The sequence below is a fragment of the Ornithodoros turicata genome, chromosome 10 (assembly GCF_037126465.1).
Source record: "Ornithodoros turicata isolate Travis chromosome 10, ASM3712646v1, whole genome shotgun sequence".
Classification (NCBI taxonomy): Eukaryota; Metazoa; Arthropoda; class Arachnida; order Ixodida; family Argasidae; genus Ornithodoros; species Ornithodoros turicata.
In genome coordinates this window covers 21127575-21141990 of record NC_088210.1, presented here as the reverse complement: position 1 = coordinate 21141990, position 14416 = coordinate 21127575, and the positions used below count along the sequence as shown (strand labels likewise).

The following is a 14416-nucleotide window of genomic DNA, read 5'->3' as shown; positions in this document are numbered from 1 at the left end:
TAAATATGCCTTCCTGTGCAAGAACAATGAGGAAAGAAAAATAAAAAACGGTCGGAATTTCTTTTTCATGACATCTTGTTGTACAGTGCAGGTTTCTTTTTCAGAATGCAATGCAATGGCGAAAGCTCGCCGTTGTCATTGTCCAATTGCACTTACATGTTTTTGTTGCAAGTTGTTCATCCGCGGGACACTGTCCAGAACTATTCCACCATATTTGAATCGTCGACTCCAGGCTCAAGGGCAAGCAATCTGCTGCAGTCGAACTGCTTACCAGGTGGAAATTCCGCCGCATCTTATGTTGAGCATTCGCACGGCGGCGCAATATCGGGAGTGGTGTACTGCCGGCACTGCGCGCTTAGCAGATGACACCATCGGCCCTGTCGTCTGCTACCGAATGTCTTGTTTGGTGGTTTGGTCTGGTGGGTCAGCCGCAGGATATACCAGATATACGCCCTGCAAGTAGGTCACGCTTCCGCGCAGCTACTCAGTTCCCCCCTTTCCCTCAGCCTCGGACGTAACCTAACGCGGCACATGATTGGCCGCCCCCCAGCACAACAAACTGGACGCGGAGAGCCCACGTGGGTCGGTTCACGTGGGAAGGTACGAAGGGTGCGTTTTTTTATTCTACTCGGGTAACCCCCGGGTTACGCACCACGTGACCCGAGTGAGATGTCACTCAGATGTCAGATGTCATGTCAGAAATAAACTAAATAAAAATAAATGAAATATTTTTTTTTAGTTATAAGAGCATGAAAAGATATGACGGTGAGTGCTCGCGCGGCAACAGAAAGCGACGTTTTGCGCATCTTCCACTGTACTATTTCAACAGCACATAGATACAGAAAGCCTGATTACTCGTCGTGAAGTAACAAGTACGAGTCAGCCAATTAGGATCGTGTTTTCAACGGCCGTAGCCAATCACGAACGTGCTTTCAGTAGTCCGTAACCATGCAGACGAGCCACCGTGGGCTTCATGCGCAGCAACTGTCGTCTGCGCATAAACGTCCCCGTACTAAATGGGAAAACAAAATGAAGCGCGACATGGTTCCATATTTTTCTCAAGACTGATTAAAGCATGTTGCACTTTTAGTGTACAGGTTCAAATTTGCGAAGTTATCTGCAATCATTTGCGAATTTCGCAGAACAGCGAATCGCAGTAGCCGACGAATTCTGACTTTATATGTCGACGTAGCGAAGGAGGGCGAGGAGGCATTAAAGAGGCCTTCTGTATCTAGGTGGCGCTCGTGTGGAAGAAGAAGAGCGGTATGGTCTGGTGTTCCGCACGTAGTAGTGTGTAGTAGGCCGTGGTTCCGCATCGATAATGTACGCTCTACTTGTCTCACCAATATCTCATTCTGTGTATAATGCCACTGCTTTCGTCTGAGGAGTCCTTTTCAAGTACCAACGCTGCAGATATCAAAAGGTTATATCGCCGGAATCCATCATATTATTCACACCGTAAGTATATGTATAAACATCCAAGCCCCAATCATTCTCAGTCTGGTAACGCCTGTGGAGCAATACGTTTTGGTCACGTACTGTTTGTGGCAGTGTTACTGTCATTGACACTCTTCTAGAAATCAATTCATCACATCACATAATGGTGGGCCTTAATCAGAGCCCATCACACCATACCAATGTCTTCACATATAATTCGACATGAACGGCACAATAACCCTTCCCCAACTTCAACGCCCATTCATTCGACTTCAAATTCCGAGCCCATCATGCAGTTCAAAACCCATTGTTGGACATCAAGTTGATAAATATTGCGTACCGAGACAAGCGCATGCCGAAAATGGCAGAAATTGGCGTGCAAATACAATTATCCTATTTTCATAATTTTGACGAAACATTTATTTCGTCGAATTCGCAACTTCCCCAAATGGTGTCCCTTGTGCAGTGACGACTTATGGTGTCGTCACGTGTTGATGTCCAGTGATGTGCAATGATGGGTTTTGAAGCTCAATACCAATTATGGCTTTGTAATGTATGGTCACTTTCAACGCATGCAGGCTGGAGTAACACAAGAGTAGTTCAATTTCATTTGAAGAGTAACCGATACTGTAATTACATTTCAGTTTCAGTAATGCTTCCTGTAAATTAATTACCTTCAGTGGGTATACACTTGGCGAGCACAGGGAGTAAAATGTAAAAAAACGCAGTCAAGAAAGGTGATTAGTAGTTATACGTACAGTGCTTCCTAAGGATGTCCCCTAGATGTACTTATGGGTCGTTGTTCTACGAAAAATAAAAACCATAAAACATCGTGCGGCTCACTACCTGTCACATATTTTCAGCTTCGCAGAGGTACCACGACACCCGAACGTTGAGGTAGAGATGTTTGAACGACCGGTACACCGTTAGTGCAACATGTACAACTTCACAGATCCGCCACTGACGGATTTTCTAAGTTTTCGCGGACACACGGAAAGATACGAACGTTCCTCAAACGTTCCTTTGTTTCCCAGATTCATTATTATCAACATTATTACTATATTACATTTTCATTCCGCTACAAATAATGGCGAAAGAATCTCATTAACCACTGTGGCTGGTTGCCAATGGCGTGCTAAATAAACGTTGCATGTTCTTTGGACAGCGGTCACGAAGGTCCCTTGGCTGGATCGGCCTTATCAAGATGCGCAAACAAGTTCCAAAGACCCACTACGAATACGTGGCTTTCTTAATGCCCATTTATATGCTGCCAATGCTATATGGTGGGAAGGTAAGCATTCCTTGCATAGTTTCTTGTCCGGCAAGCACCGGTAGGTAGTCGATGAACCTGAAAGTTCCACGCAGTGGTTTATCCAGAATCTCAAGCACGGGGAGGTGTTCAAAAAAATACTGGGGGCGGGGCATTATTACAGTGACGTCATAACAGCTTAAAGGGACGGTTGCATCCGGAAACCCGTATATGAAACCGATACCACTATGTTCGTTGTTATCTACCCCGGTATTTTTTTTTCTTCTGAAAAGTGCTTATATATTAAATAGACGAATTTTAAAGGAGTACAGAGGACGTTAAAAAAAAAATCGGATTAAGACGTCCGGTGAATGTGTGTGTGTCATTTTGCCGAATGCCGCTAAATGTTTTGATGTCTGTAATTTGTTTCCCAGAAAAAAACTCACATAAACATGGGTCCGCGCCTTCACCCTTAACTCGCCACTCCGGGTATTACGAGGAGGAGAAGGTATGATGCCACGTCACCGATGACGGTATAAGGAGAACTTGTTCTGGTTCACCGGTCAGTTGGGGTCAGCGCCTTGTCCCTTTGCCGCCGTAAACCAGTTTTGCCAGTTCTCCCGGAGAATTGAGGATAGAAGGAGCGGCCGAATCATTACCGGGCCAGGAGAAAGGCTTTTTCAGAAGTAGCAGACGACAGAGGAGTAGCAGACAACATTTCTCTAGACCAATCAACGCGCGTTCTCCTTACAGCGTCAGCGCGAGGTTCCAGGCAGATCACAGGCTGGTACTGCTCTTCACTGCCGTTGCGCACGGTCGCTTTCTGCGGCGTACTTTAAATTCAATTTCTGCGATAATTATGACTCTGTGGTGTGAATTACTTCGCGTGGTGCACCTTACTGGCCTACTTAACAGTTTTATGGGAAGAAAACAGGGCGTTAAAAATGACTTCTGTCCCACTTTAAAGATCAGCACTGCTTCTGCGGTCGCAAAAGCTCCGGCGGCGTAACGTCACCCCGTCACGGGATTCTCCCGTGTCCCTTCGTCCCTCAAACTCAAGGATGCTGTCTTCGACTCAATGCGACGCGCGCACAGCCGCGGCATTCCTTTTCTCAAGGTCGCGCCCTCATTGGTCCTTAGGGAGTGACGTTTTCTCGTTTTGCCAGAGTGGGAATTCTGGCATACTCTCAACGTCCGTCGTCTGCTCTTGTTATGTATTCCGCCGAATAACAGTCAATCTAGAACTAGTCAACTGTCTGCGCAGCTCCGCACTTTCCCTCTTTCGCCACGTGCTTGTGGAGCGACCTCATTGGTCCTCCTAAATAAGGAGATAAGGGCACAGCGTGAGACGCATCTGGTATTTCCTGTGAAGCGCATCTTGAAGCGAGACTTACGAGTACCCCCTTATCGCTGCCCTGTTAGTGGACAGACGCTTCATCACGTGGGATCTCCACAATTTACCTCCTCTCATGAGCATATTTTCAGCGGCAAATCATAGCTCATATCCCTGCCACATCACGGTAGCGCTTCGGCCGCGTACCCTCTAGTAGCGATTTATCCAGACCACCTACACCCCCCTAACACCTCCTAAATGTTCAGTGACCCCGCATAACGTTTTCAGCTGTGTATACCCCCTACAGGGGGTGCAGCTTTAGTCACATGTCGGTAATGATATGTTAAGGTATAATGACGTAAATATAATAATGACCCCCTTCCCAGTTTTTTCTAACATCTTGCTTGGGATTCTAAATAAATCACTTCCCACTAGAGTCACTAAATATAGGTACAGAGCATCGCATTCGTTCTCCGCGCCGGAGCCGCCATTCGGTGTCCGCGACTGGGCCGATCGAGTCACGTGATTTCTCCTTCCAAGAACGTGCCGTCCATGTTGAGTCAACCTCCATCCAAAACCGGTTTCCTGGGTTGCAGCTGTCTCGACTGGGCGCTGTTCTCCGGCGGAGAATGGGGAAATTGGCGTCCCGTTGCTAGGCGACGCAGCCGCGCAGGACCCAAGATGGCGTAGTGTAGTGAGTACTACTCTGCTCCCGATTTAGTGACTCTAGCTCCCACATGCGGAGAATGCGCGCGGAAACGCGAGCGCAGCGCGGTAGCGGGGCCGCGTGCGGCATCGCGCATTTGCGATTGCTCAGGGCATTTCTTATGTTGTTTGTTTTGTAATTGATCAATGGTAGAACACCATTCAGCAATATATTTTGCATTGTCGCTGCTGATAGACTGTAGGGCCTGGTGCTATCCTGAATGCCATTTAATAGACTTATCCCTGTTTGTAAACAAATGGTGTCATAGTGTTCCACAGCGCCACCAATTTGGTAGAGTTGAACTACGCTCAAAGCTAGAGGCGAACAAGGGCGCGCCCGAAAGCCTTCGGTCTCGAGGGATTACGATGGCCCCTGGAAAGGACGCGACCTTCGGTCCTACTTTTCTTTCAATAGGAGGCAGCGAACAAGTGTCCATTCGTGGAACCCAGCCCTCCCCTTCCGATTTGTTTCGGTTTCAGTCTGTCTACCAACGTCATGATTACGTTTCTCGGGTAGAAGTCTATTCCTTGGCCCTTTAAAATGTGCATGGAAAATCCCGAGGTACGAACAGTATGACGGTGGTTTGTCTAATGTTGCAGGAAGGAATATGCATCTACTGCGTGATGCTACCTCTTGTTTGGTTCGCATTCAACTGCATCCCTCGACCGCTGGTCGCATTCCTCCACGTCGTCACGCTGCCCGCTTTCAGCATTATGGACCCTGATGTCCTTTCCTCGGCGTTCTTCTCGGTAACGCGGTTCCCGGCTTATATGTATCTTTACACTAACTTGGAAGGGCTGCACACTTTCAGGTGGAGGTACTGACAGTCGTTGTGTTCCTGTGTGTGATGATGGTTGTCTACAGCAGGACAACACTGATACCACGCGCAAGCTTCTACGTGTGTGGCTTCTTTGGCCTGCAGATGCGTTACTTTTTTGTGTGTCTCTTCTTCGTTACCTTCGTGTGCACGCAGTTCATATCCAACGGGTTGTTAGCCATGGGGTTGTTGCTTGCGCTGGAGAACGTCCTGCACTGCATAGAAAAGCAACAGCTGCGCACCCGCAACATTCCTGAACAGTAAGTCTCGTTTGCTTTATTATTAAAGTGCCGCTATGTGCTAAAAATGTGGTTTTCACGCCTACGCCCACCTCCGGCACTGCTGCAAGCGCGCTGCGACCTATAGTCTCAAACCCAGTAGCCAGCTCTACGCGGCGCTGCATTCTGCGCACTTAACGCTGTCGCGCATTATGGTTAAGTCTGACAGCGGCTGTCCCTAGGCGCTTTGGCAAAGAATGCCTGTGCGCCTTGCCCTTCTACAAAAGCGGGATGCGACCACTGAAGTACACATGCTGATCACAGTCTGTATATTTGTGATTGATATATAACTATAACGAATGTTTTGGGCTCGCAGGCCAGACGTGTTGGGTCTGCTTGATGTACAGGACATGATATCTGGAGTTGAAGCCTCACGTAAACGAGACGCGGACGTACTGTTCGAGAAGCTTTCCAGTGCAGTGCATGAGTTCCGAAGGCGGAGCCTACTACCTCCAAATAAGCCTGGTAGCCCGATAGGTGGTGCACCTGAGTTGCCATCTTCTCCATCCGAGTAGGTACTCTGTTTGTAGTTAACTATAGTGTTCATGTGCTCAGACCTCTCCTGAAAACGGGGACCCTACAACCCAGTTACGACAAAGTAATGGGCCTTGGAAACGGCATTTGTACTAATACGCCAAAGCAATCGATACCATTTACAGCACTTCTGTTTATAGTGTCGAGCGACCTGCCTCTACTAGTACACAAAGCAAACAACAAGCGCCGTCTAGGGAGGCAGGAGCTACATCAACTCCACTCAGTGACTGTGTGTCTCAGACTGGCGGCCCACCACGTGGTCTGTCTTCTCCTGATGCACCAGGAAGTGGCAGTGCAACTGCTGGCACACCTTTAGACTCTGACACCAAGAAGCACAATAAGAGAAAGGAGAAGACTGGTACGAGTACTCCACCGACTGCCGTCTCCTATTCAAAGCTGCAAGTATCCAGAGGAGTATCACTCGAAAACGAAAACAAAAAGCGCAGAAGAGAGGCAACTAGACAATACTACGAAGCCTCTTCTCCTAGGTTCGTCTTTCTTTCACGTTTTCTAGTGTAGGTTGTGTTTCGTGGAACCTCATCATCGCTCCTTCTGTCATACACTTCCCCACACACCCTCATTTCCCTTCTCTCACATTCGCGTCTGGATGGCACCCACAGCCTCATCTCCCTCATACCCTTCCCTCATATTCGCATCTGGAGGATATCCACATCCCCATCTCCCTCTATACCGTTCCCTCACATTCACGTCTTGAGGACATCGGTACCCCATTTCCCTCATACTTTCCCCTCGCATTCTCATCGCTGGAGGGCATCCACACTCTCATTCCCCTCTACCGCTCCCTCACATTCACGTCTGGAGGACATCGATACCCCCCTTTCCCTCATTATACTTTTTCCTCACATTCTCATCGCTGAGGGCATCCACACCCTCATTTCCCTCATACCGTTACCTCACATTCATGTCTTGAGGACAGCGATACTCCATTTCCCCACTCTTCCCTCATATTCGTGTCTGGAGGACATCCGCGATGTCACTTTGGTTATACGCTTCCTCCACGAGACACACCTCTATAAGCCATAAAGGAATTCCAATTTCCATGGTCATGTTGTTCTTCACAGCTCAAGACGTGCCTCCAGGGCCTCCATATCAAGAGTGAGTACACTCCATTGTCGTCGTAAAAATTACAATTGAAAGGAACATGGATGGAAGTGACATTTAGCTCTGCTCAAAAACTTGCGTCATTCATCAATAAGTCCATCAGGAGTGACCATGTGACCAACCATCATCATCAGGACCAAGCGTCAAAAGTGCGAAAAAAAATAAATAAAACCTAATACCTGAAAAGCAGCCATGAGCGGTGCAGCTCCACTTTGGAGGCCCGGCCCGATCCCTTCGGGTGACGTAATCAAATCCGTGTGACGTAAAGCATCAGCATTGCGACCAACCGCGCGAATGTCTCATTTCTCACAGAACATTCCTCAGCTGTGGAAAGCGCGGGTCACTATATACACTATAGTGACTATAGTCATAGTGTATATATGACTATAGTGTAGTGTATAGTATGACTATAGTGTATGTAGTCACTATATACACTATATACACAAGAAAAGAGATTATAGGTTTAGTCCTTTTCGATACTATTTGTCACAATCGTTAGTCCCTTCCGAGACACAACGCACGTAAGTTTATGCGAGGAATATACTGAGGAGTGAATGTCAAGGCCGGGGGAATCTAAAATAGGGAGTAATTGAAACCTAGGGGAGTAGAAGCTGTAATTTCTCCTTAATACTGTATACCTTTTTTTTTAGAGTGCATTGCGAGGGGATTTCTCACATCATTGAGTGACGTCAGCACCACTCTAGCTCTCTGAAGGAGTTGAGTGGTTTGCTACAGGTCAGCTAGGATAATCGCAAGAGCAAATGCTATTTGTATCGCACTATGCCGTAGCCCATAAAGAAAAATTGATGGACGAACCTTCACTGCTCCTTTAATGTGCGTTGCCCATAATATGTGCAGGGGAGGAGACGTTCCGTTCTCTTCGCTCAAAAGCCTCTTCACTCTGAACGGCAGAGCGAACCCCAAGACAAGGAATATAAAGCAGAGCAAGCGTACAAGGTGAGGATAGCTCTCAGGGCGACTCGCTCTTGGTGTGCAAGAATGATACATAAGATTGGGTCTATAGTGCTAAAGATGTATTAGATGCAGTTTCAGTATTGGTGTGAGCATCACGATACGGCGAAAGCTGTAATGTACAAAGTTTATATAATAAGGAAAATTCGAACAAGGCACCCTAACACCAATGCACTTTAAAGGGGGACTTCGGAACCAAATGGATTTCAAGCTTGCGGTATTCTCACAATCATTTACACGAACTGAACACAGTTGTGAAATATCTAACTTGAAAACGAAGGTCGAATCATAAAAAACGACTTTCGAAATTTGAAAAAGTCTGGCTCCCACCGAACGTCCCCGATGGAAGTACTACTATACCTTCCTTTCTCTTCCCGGCCAACGTCGTCGTGCATTAGTCATACCATTCCTGCGCTGTTTTCTGACTCCCAGGGAAGCAGGTGACCGCTGTTTCTTTCCATCTGTGTCTGAGTGGTCTGATCCCCAATCTTCGTTCATTGTTTTGTTCCGGGAATGCAACGCAGCGGCTACGAACGGCGTGGTATACTACTTGTCCGCTCCATGCAGGGTGACGTAACGCGTTGGCCTTCGGAAGGGGAAGTTTTTGATACTCCTGTCCACATTCCTGTTTCGGTTTGATTGCTCGCTTATTTGAGGCATCATTCGACACACGAGAAAGAAACAAAGTTGATGGCAGGTATACTGTGGATGTTACGCACCAACTACGATGAGCAGCAATTTTTTTTCACCGATCGTTCCGAGGTACCCCTTTAACGAGGCAGCATACGGGGTAACTTATATTATATCCAACTGCTTGAACCTATGTGGCGCTGCTGGATAGATTATTTCACACAGCGAAGTTGATGTCGATGACGGAGGCAACTCGCACAGCGGTGGGCTCAATGTCCATTGCTACCAAATGGAGTACAAACCAGAACGAAGCAATGTGCCACAGGCATGTGCGCCAGCCGCTTTGTAATCAGACGCTAATGGGTGAGGAGTTTCGGCTGCAAGGTATCAGCGACGATTCCAAGTCTGTTCTACTCACTCAGCCTCAAGATGACAGCACACCACGGGCGAAGCACCTGGCACAACTATCAGCCGAGGACCAGAACAATGAGCTCACATTCAGTTGGGGACTAATTAACCAGGGGCACCGTCGTGAGACACATGGGACACATCATGGAGTGTAGTCATCGTGGGGTCGCTAACCTGGAACTGTTTCGGTACCCATAGATTACTTGTGGACGTGGGGTGTCAGGCTAGAGGTGCTGTTCCACATACATACTTCTAAAACGGCCTATACTCAGAAACGGACACGAAAGATGCTTGCGTTCATGTACAAGGGGTGCATGGATACGTGCTATTAATTGCGGTGGGACAGTGACCGGGTTGAGGTGGTCTAGTGCTAGAACAGTAGGAGTATAGTGGAGTCTATTTTTTCGGCATTCCTCGGACCCTTGACGCTTATATTATAATGAACCGCAGTTCAAAAGAGAAACTCCTGAAGAGTTCATGGACCCCAACGATATTTTCCATCTGTGCTCAGTTCCTCGTTATGTCCAATGCTCAGTTATGCTCAATCAAACCGGCTGGCAGAGAGGGTCGCACACATCATTGCAATTAGCATCAAGGAAAACTTCAAGGGAACCGTTTTGCTTGCTTAATCCTTGGAGAGAGCCCTCCGCGACTAGGCAATGCCCTCACAGGGTGACACCCCGCTTGTAGCAAAACCGTCTGGATGCGTAGCATGGAGACTAGCTGTATCAAATCTTAGCACGCCGAAGAAGAATTGCCGACGGACCTTGGGTCGTGCCTTGGGTCGTACCTTGGGTCGTGCGGGCTCCTGCTGTGGCGGGGGACCCTGCTGTGGCGGGGGCCCCGGCTGCCCCCTCGCCGTCCCTGGTCTGTGTACCATAACTATACCCTGTCACTAGAATATTATGTCTGTTTATGCTATTCCCAAAGTTCTCTGGTTCACTTTCTGATTTCAGAATTGCCGTTTTTCGGAGATCGCACTAGTTGCCGACCATAAGGTCTCTGTTGAGGAGAGCGAGAAGCGCGTGAGCCCAAAGCCAGGTAAAGACGGAAATGAACCGAAAGCCAAGAAGAGGAAATTGGAAGCAGCTAAGAAGGTGCAAGGATCACTGCGGCGACCATCTATTCTTATAACTCGCGCAACAAGCACAGCTTTACCAGACCATCTACCTGAAGAGCTTGAGGTCAAACTGAGTTTTTCGTCTTTGCCTTTCAACGTATACTGAAGGTATAACGCGCTTTGTCTAGGTGGTGGACGTTGGCAACATCTCTTGTCACATCTCTGGCGACTCTAGACGTAAGCACCGTGCTCTAGAGGGATTCAAGAAGCATATCAAGGAGTCGTGGGGAGGTGGCAAGCGTTTCTCTGCAGGGCACATCGCTTTTAAAGACGGGAAAGCAGCACTGAGATCGCCCCCTCCGTGTAAGCAAACCTTATATGGTCTATAGGCCTCTAGGGGCTTCAGTGCACTGATGTCCGGTGCGTTATAGCCAATGGCTGTGAGCAAGGTGGATGATATTGGTCTAGTTGGTACACATTCATACCAGAGCAGCGCAAAAGGACGAGGACAAGACCAGACAATGACGAGTGCTAACTCGCTCGAAGTTAGCGCTAGTCTTTTTGCGTTTCTCTGGTGTGGCTGTGAGGAGGGAAAGGTGTGACCCTTCGTTCATCCTGCAGAGACGAATGCTCTTCTTCATAGCAAGTATGTAATAACCAGGAGGACGGCGGGCTATAAAGGCCGTGCTTTCAGGACAGGACTGTGCCAGCACTAGTGCGTGACGTGTGCCTGGTGCGTCGTATCTTCTCTGACATTCGCGTACCGTTACAGCCTTACAGCGTTACAGCCTTTCAGCAAAAATTAAAATTCGGAAATAGCTTCATTGTGTTCAGTGATTTATCCAGGTCCCCCCTAACCCTTCTAGCTACACATCATTGTTGGTGGATTAATGCAATACTTTATACACGTCCTCATAGAAGGCAAATAGCGCTCTATGAAGTTGTGGTACCCAGAGCCCCGTTTGCCAGACTCGTCGTTATACGGACGAGCCCGTTGCCCGGCTCCCACCACGAGGAGGTGGGGTTAGGTGCCACTTATGGGAGCCTGTACCCGCGATGGGCTAAATCCGAAGTCAGAAGTCTATGGACGTTCAGTCAAAATGTATTCGACAGTCCGATTTCGAGAGAATCACTCCAGGTTTCGCCACGGGACCTCGATGGTACCCTTAGGCATTGGTGCGCCACCGTCCGATAGGAGGATTGCTCGGACGGTGATTGGAATGGTGCGAATGGCATCAGCACGTCCCAGGTGGGCGTGGTACTTGCGTACAACGTGTCCAAGGCACTCGAACAGTTCTTGGCGCACATCGACGCACGTTACCTCGAGGGCGTCGCACAGCACGCCAATCACACCCGAGACATAACCTTCCGCCTTATGGAAGCGTTTGAGGTCCTCGCGGGTGACCTCAAACGTACCTGGTAAGCGTGACAAAGCACCTCATATAAGAACGATCATCTGAAAGGGCACGACATCAGGCCGGAGCCTTCTGCTAAACATCAATGCCGTCAGGAGTGCCATCAGGCGACCCATACTTAAGAGAGCTTTCTTCTCACTGTCAGCGAGACAAGGAAGGTGTCGGACTCAATGACTTAACCGGCAAGAAGCCATCCTGAAGCGTTTTGTTATTTACATTTTTTATTATTGATTCATTTATTTCATTAGTGTGCTTCCGTTCGTGATTGTACTAACACAGGAACACGATTGAAATTATAATGTAAAAACTGTTACCTATAAATCTTGCCCAGGCACACTGTCCTCTTTGGGGGGTGTCAATGGGACAGTGTAGCTGTCAATTAGTTGTTGTGTTGGAACTACAAGTTATCCATGTCCCAAATTTCATAGCTCAGAGGATCCTAGTAAAAAAAAAAAGAGACAGAAAAGAATGAGCAGCATGTCCACATCCGGTTCAGGTTTCATGATGACGTAAGCGTTAGCTACCGTACCATGGCGGACATCACAAGGGAAGGGTGACCGAGATATGGAGGGTTGAGAACTGTTTTGAGATATCGTAAGACGTAATCAGCTAAGTTTTTCCCAAATCCGTGAATTTACTGCTTGGCATGATAGCAGAACCAGAAGTTACCGACAGTGGCGCCACCGCACCGAAGGCGCGGGCTATATACATTAGATTATAAATAAATGGACGAGAATGTAACTGCATTACTTTGCGCGCTGTCTCTTATTATGTCTTTTTCCTTGTGTAAGTATCTTATATCTTGTATTGCTATGCAAGTAGGTCAGCTGTCTGCGCAGCTCTTCAGTTTCCTACTCTATTTTTGATGGAGCTCACTGTTTGGTCCCTCTCCCAAATAAGGGGGTAACAACAAATAGCTCATAGTTGCGAGGCACATGAGCCTTCTTCTGTGGACACATGCGAAGGACCACGCGGCCTTCTGCTTTTGTCTTCCAGCTTCCAGCTTCTGCTTTTGTCTGCGGAGTTGCTGCCTTCTTAGTGGACAGACACCTTGTCACGTGGTTTCTGCAAACTTTGCCGTCTCCACTGGGCAGAGGCAAAAACGCCACAGCCTAATACTACTGCCTATTTTCGTAGACTTTTTTTGGTGCTTTGCCCGTTTCGTTCTTCATAGACGTTTCAAGAATACACCATTCTATTTTCTGTTTTCTTGTGTTTTGGTCCGTTGTACTCCGCTGCACATTATGCTAGTACATGCAGGATCGCACTGGTGTCGGACGTTGAACATATCGCACATTTTGCAAACCTGGTTTACTTCGAGAGAATGAGAAGTGTTCCATACTTTCGAATATGCCGCGAGAGCGAGAATCACGTATATTGGGTTCCTCGTTGTACTTTTGCAGTTGCATCCGCACTTGGAGAACTAGCCATGCTACCACCTTTACAGGAAGACGAACAGCTCAGAAGACTCAGGTAAAGTCGGTGACGATCCAGACACTCGCTGTGTGTAGGTGTGTTTGTGTGTGGGGGGAGAGGGGTGTCAAAGCGCGTAACTAGGAAGGGGGAGGGAGAAAACTGATGTAAAACATAGCGTTCTGAACAGGGGCGATCGCACAATCGCCCCCACCTCTCGGATCCGTCACTGGGTAAAGTAGGTTAAACCACCTGGACATAAATTTGCTTGGTCGTAGTTCGTCATATGAGTGTTTGTACTGCTTGCGACACACTTGTCTGAGATCTTCATTCTCAAGTACTGCAGCCCGTGTTGGAATTCCCTATTCGATACGAACTTGGATCAATATTCGACGATACACATATACCAAATTAGATTATCGATGTACAGGCTTTCCTGCACACGGAAACTTTCATGGTAAGAAAGTAACCAGGACCAGCATTAGAACAAAGTATTCCAGTTTCCCTTGGAGGCAAATGTCGCAGCGAGATTAGTACGTCATAGCGGCGCAGTCCCATCGCACGAGGGACAGAGCCAACACCACCTACATACCCTAGCGTATATGAAGCGACGTACCCTGTTACTGAAGTAGTGCAATGTACGAGCAACGCAGCCCTAGACCTGCCTTTTACTCTTATTGAGCTGGATGCTGCACTAGGTGCGTCACCACAGCATACCTCACCAGGGGCGGACCAGATACCGTACGTTTGCCTCATACGTTTCGCTACGTGTTCGTAGGTTTGCTTGAGTTTTTCGGGGAGTGCAAGGAACGTCTTTGAAATCAAATGTATTGGTGAGGCAACCTACATACTGTCAGGCTTACCCTAGATAAAGACTGCTTACTCGTCGCCATGACGAAACAATGAGTCAGCCAATGAGGATCGTGTTTTCAACGGCCGTAGCCAATCACGAAAGTGCTTTCAGTGCAGCGGCCGATCTAGGATTTTCCCGAGGGCCGGGGGGCTCCGCTATGGACAAGTGCCACGTGCATGCTGGGATTGG

The 14416-nt window shown here is 48.0% G+C and overlaps 1 protein-coding gene across 2 annotated transcripts in view; it reads left to right on the top strand.

Moving 5' to 3' along the window:
- Positions 1-1275: 1275 nt before the first annotated feature.
- Positions 1276-14416, top strand: part of LOC135370977 (uncharacterized) — a 19234-nt gene continuing 6093 nt past the window's right edge. For both annotated transcript variants that reach the window (XM_064604927.1, XM_064604926.1), the window contains exons 1-11: positions 1276-1458; positions 2603-2728; positions 5325-5474; positions 5537-5802; positions 6137-6331; positions 6495-6842; positions 7437-7470; positions 8335-8433; positions 10443-10670; positions 10735-10909; positions 13365-13434. In XM_064604927.1, the coding sequence (XP_064460997.1) occupies positions 2642-2728; positions 5325-5474; positions 5537-5802; positions 6137-6331; positions 6495-6842; positions 7437-7470; positions 8335-8433; positions 10443-10670; positions 10735-10909; positions 13365-13434 (1652 nt within the window). In that variant the 5' untranslated portion in view covers positions 1276-1458; positions 2603-2641. The remainder of the gene's footprint in view (positions 1459-2602; positions 2729-5324; positions 5475-5536; positions 5803-6136; positions 6332-6494; positions 6843-7436; positions 7471-8334; positions 8434-10442; positions 10671-10734; positions 10910-13364; positions 13435-14416) is intronic.